The sequence below is a fragment of the Macaca thibetana genome, chromosome 19 (assembly GCF_024542745.1).
Source record: "Macaca thibetana thibetana isolate TM-01 chromosome 19, ASM2454274v1, whole genome shotgun sequence".
NCBI classification, from domain to species: domain Eukaryota; kingdom Metazoa; phylum Chordata; class Mammalia; order Primates; family Cercopithecidae; genus Macaca; species Macaca thibetana.
In genome coordinates this window covers 9,662,139-9,666,778 of record NC_065596.1, presented here as the reverse complement: position 1 = coordinate 9,666,778, position 4,640 = coordinate 9,662,139, and the positions used below count along the sequence as shown (strand labels likewise).

Genomic DNA, 4,640 nt, shown 5'->3' with positions numbered 1-4,640 from the left:
CGGGCGCAGTGGCTCACGCCTGTAATCCTAGCACTTTGGGAGGCCGAGGCGGGTAGATGACGAGGTCAGGAGATCGAGACCATCCTGGCGAACACGGTGAAACCCCATCTCTACTGAAAATACAAAAAAATTAGCTGGGCGTGGTGGCGGGCGCCTGTAGTCCCAGCTTCTAGGGAGGCTGAGGCAGGAGAATGGCGTTAACCTGGGAGGCGGCGGAGCTTGCAGTGAGCGGGTATCGCGCCACTGCACTCCAGCCTGGGTGACAGAGCGAGACTCTGTCTCAAAAAAAAAAAAAAAAAAAAAAAAAAACCCATCCTGGCCAACATGGTGAAACTCCGTCTCTACTAAAAATACAAAAATCAGCTGTGCGTGATGGCACGTGCCCATAGTCCCAGTTACTCAGGAGGCTGAGGCAGGAGAATCGCTTGAACCCGGGAGGTGGAGGTTGCAGTGAGCCAAGATTGCACCACTGCACTCCAGCCTGGGTGACAGAGTGAGACTCCATCTCAAATAAAATAAAATAAAATAAAATAAAATAAAATAAAATAAAATAAAATAAAGAAATGGAAGGACCATTTGAAGGACCAATGGAAGAACAAATTGAGTGGGTTACATGAGAAGTTGCCCATTCATCCAGTCTTTCCTGTTCTACATCACTCCCCTGGAAGATGATGGCACTGGGTTAGCTTTAACATGTGCGTGATGGTGAATAATGACGTAATCTTACAGCACAGCCTTCACATAAGGGTGTTACTCAAAATCTCCGTGAAGCTTAACTACAGAGTAGCTAAAAGTTTTTCTAGCTTCGCAGCTTTGTTAATTCTACTTACTTATTCAGGATGTGCATATACTAGTTTAGATTTACCTATTCAACAAGAATTTATCACACTTTCCTTCTATGTCAGAGATTTTGCTATGCAGAGGGGATATGAAGATTTTAAAAAACGAAGGGCCCACCCATCATGAGAATTAATATTTAGATTACTAGGAAAGAATCACTTACGGTTTGAGTTAGCATTCTGTGTATAGAACAAAACCCTTCTATTTACATAGTAATAAGAATGGAGCTTTGCAAAGAATTTCATGTTCATTAGGAAATTTTAATGAACTTAAATTTCATGTTTAAGTTCATGAAATTTATGTGTGTGAGATGTTTAAAAAAAAAATTTAGGTGTGCTGAGATGCTTAAAAAATATCTAACTTAGGCCAGGCATGGTGGCTCACGCCTGTAATCCCAGCACTTTGGAAGGCCAAAGCGAGAAGATCACGAGGTCAGGAAATCGAGACCATCCTGGCTAACTTGGTGAAACCCTGTCTCTACTAAAAATACAAAAACAAAATTAGCTGGGTGTGGTGGTGCATGCCTGTAGTCCCAGTTACTCGGGAGGTTGAGTTGGGAGAATGGTGTGAACCCAGGAGGCAGAGCTTGCAGTGAGCTGAGATCGCGCCACTGCACTCCAGCCTGGGTGACAGAGCAAGACTCTGTCTCAAAAAAAAAATCTAACTTAGATAAGATGAACTGAGAGCAATGTTTTAATTCAGGGGTCAGCAAACTTTCACAGTGAAAAATGTCAGAGAGTAAATATTTTAGGTACGCTTTCCAAGCCAGATGATTTCTGTGACAATTACTCATATCTGCTCTTGTAACATGAAAGCAGCCACAGATAGTATGTACACAAGTGGGTGTGGCTATATGCCAATAAAATTTTATTTGCAAAAAAAAAAAAAACAGAAAAAGGAGCAATTTGGAATGCTGGTCATTCTTTGCATTTAAAGCTAGTCTTGATCAAACTGTCTTTTATGGGTTGAATTTTCATTCTCTACAAATTCATATGTTGAAGTCTTTACTGCCAAAACTTCAGAATGTGGTCTCGGCTATTCTGACCTTTGTGAAGCCAATGTTTAATTTTTTCATTGCAAATATTTGAGATGTTCACAATAGTTTGCATTGCTTATGTGATCATACGTTACATTAAAGCCCTCAGTTAGAAATAGGGATGTGGCGAATGTAATTAGTTAACCTAAGACGAGGTCCATAGTGGAGTAGAGTTGGCCTCTAATCTGAATGTTGTCCATATAAGAAGGGGAAAATTGGACACAGACACACCTAGAGGGAGAACGTCACATGAAGATGAAAGCAGAGATTGTGGTGATGCTTCTATATTGTCAAGGAAAGCCAAAGACTGCCAGCAACCAGCAGAAGCTAGGGGTAAGGCACGGAACAGATACTTTCTCACAGCCTTCAAGAGGAACCAGCCCTGCCAACACCTCGATTTCAGGCGTCATAGTCTACAGAAATGTGAGACAATCAATTGCTATTGTTTAACTCACTCAGTTTGTGGCACATTGTTACACATGCCCTAGAAAGTTAATATACTGTCTTCAATTGTCAAAATCAAGATGAAGCAGCATAGTTGTCTGGGGTAACACCTGAGGTTCGTTGTCTCACAGCCGGGGAAAACTAGGATGTGGACACACCAGACCGAGGTTAAGAGCGGAAATTTAATAGGTGAGAGAAAGAGAAGAGCCCTCTGGGGTCCCAGAGAAAATGGATTGCCAGTTCCATGGTGAAATTTATAGGGTTTTATAAACTAGCTTGAGGCGGCGGTGTCTGATTTACATAGGCCATAAAAGATTGGTTGGATCAGGTGTGCCATTTGCATAGCATGTGGAGAAGCTGGCTGCTCCACCCTAATCTTTTATTATACAGATGGGTTCTCTACCTGGCCAGCTCCATGTTGCCTGTTCCTTTACTGTACACGTGGTTGACAAAGAAAAGGAAGAGGAAGCCTCCACGTCGAACATGCCTGGCCCCCAGCTAGCCCTTTTCTATTGGCGCAGCTGCCGGCATTCACTCATGTGAGCTTCCAGCTTGCTCATCTATGTCTGCAGCTCGATTTTTCAGGCGTTCTTTGTTAGAAGTGATTTTGAGGGCTGCTTTTTGTTAATGGGGAAATCTTGCCAAGGATCTATCTACCTAAATAATTTATTTCTAGTTCCTGTATCAAAGACATGATAAGATATGGTAATTCCAGAACTAAAAGAGAATACGTTGATGTTTAGCTACATTCAAGAACCACCAAAAAAATGCCTCCCAATGGTCTAAGGCTTGCTACTTATGAAAGTCCTGCAATGATGTCATCATTATAAAATGTTGCCCTACTGAGGAGTCTCCCCAGGGCCCCCTTCACGTCCGTATTCCTCAGACTGTAGATGAAGGGGTTCAGCATGGGGGTGACCATGGTGTACATCACTGAGGCCACCAGACTTGTCCTAGAAGATGGTATAGCTGCAGAACTGAGATAGACCCCAAGGCCCGTGCCATAGAACAAGCTGACCACTGAGAGGTGGGAACCACAGGTGGAAAAGGCTTTGTACTTTCCCCCAGCTGAGGAAATCCTCAGTATAGAGAACACAATTTTATAGTAAGAGAAAAGTATTCCAGTAAAGGGAATCACAGCCAGAATGCCAGTTGCAAAGTATATCACTACATTATTGATGAAGGTGTCAGAACAGGCGAGCTTCAGGACTTCAGGAAGATCACAAAAAAAGTGTGGAATTTCCATTTTGGTGCAGAAGGACAGCCTCAAAACAGTCAAGGTCTCGAGCAGGGAACCCATGACACTGATGCACCAGGATTCCAGAACCAGCAGTCCACAGAGCCGGGGGCTCATGATGACCTTGTAGTGCAAGGGGTGACAGATGGCCACAAACCGGTCATAGGCCATCACGGTCAAGAGTAAATTGTCCAGGCATCCAAATGAAATGAAAAAAAAAATCTGACTGACACAGCCTGCATATGTTATGAATTTGTTCTGTGTCACTATATTCAGTAGCATCTTTGGGATGGTTGTGGAGGTAAAACAGAGGTCCGCAAAGGACAGGTTGGAGAGGAAGAAGTACATGGGGGTGTGGAGGTGGGAGTCTGAGCTGATGGCCAGGATGATAAGCAGGTTCCCAGTGAAAGTGACTAGGTACATGGAGAGGAACAGGCCAAAGAGAATAAACTGAATCTGTGACGTTGCTGAAAATCCCAGGAGGAGAAATTCTGGGGCATGTGTCTGATTTCCTATTTCCATGGGGATGAAATAACTGTCACAAGAGAGGAAAAAGCAACAGTCACTGGCAACATGAAAATTTGGTTACATTTAATTTTAAGTGAAGGAATAAATTAACAAAAGATTGCCTTTTTCTTGCTGTCTTCATCTGGGGGATTTGAAATTCTTCCATCCTTTTCTTTGTTACCATCACGATCTAGAAATGTAGTATTAGTTCCATAACACTTGTACCCTCCATGGCCTGGCTTCTCAAAGTGTGGTTCATGAACCAACAAGATCAACATCACCCAAGAGTTTCTTTGAATGCAGAATCCCTGGTCAGACCTACGGATTGAGAATCTATATTTTAACAATATCACCAAGGATTTCGCATGTATATTAGTGACAGAGGAGTTAAGACACAATCACTTAGGCAGACAGATAGTAAGGCTATGGGAGTCTTCAGTAAAGCTTTTCTTTTTAATGAAACGCAGCCCCAAATCATTTTCTAACAAAGAGCAGCCTGTAAAGCTGAGCTGCAGACATACAACAACAAGCTGGCCGCTTGCACGGGTGAATGCCGGCAGGAACTAAGTACTAGAC

The 4,640-nt window shown here is 43.0% G+C and overlaps 1 protein-coding gene across 1 annotated transcript; it reads right to left on the bottom strand.

The window, feature by feature from the left end:
* Positions 1 to 3,094: 3,094 nt before the first annotated feature.
* Positions 3,095 to 4,136, bottom strand: LOC126942440 (olfactory receptor 7C1). Its single transcript, XM_050769963.1, has one exon. It carries the CDS (start codon positions 4,077 to 4,079, stop codon positions 3,117 to 3,119), a length of 963 nt encoding a protein of 320 aa, XP_050625920.1. The 5' UTR covers positions 4,080 to 4,136; the 3' UTR covers positions 3,095 to 3,116.
* Between the last annotated feature and the right edge of the window lie 504 nt (positions 4,137 to 4,640).

Bases quoted from the DNA above. Each gene is read 5' to 3' on its own strand.
- LOC126942440 (XM_050769963.1), bottom strand. From the start codon at position 4,079: ATGGAAATAGGAAATCAGACACATGCCCCAGAATTTCTCCTCCTGGGA.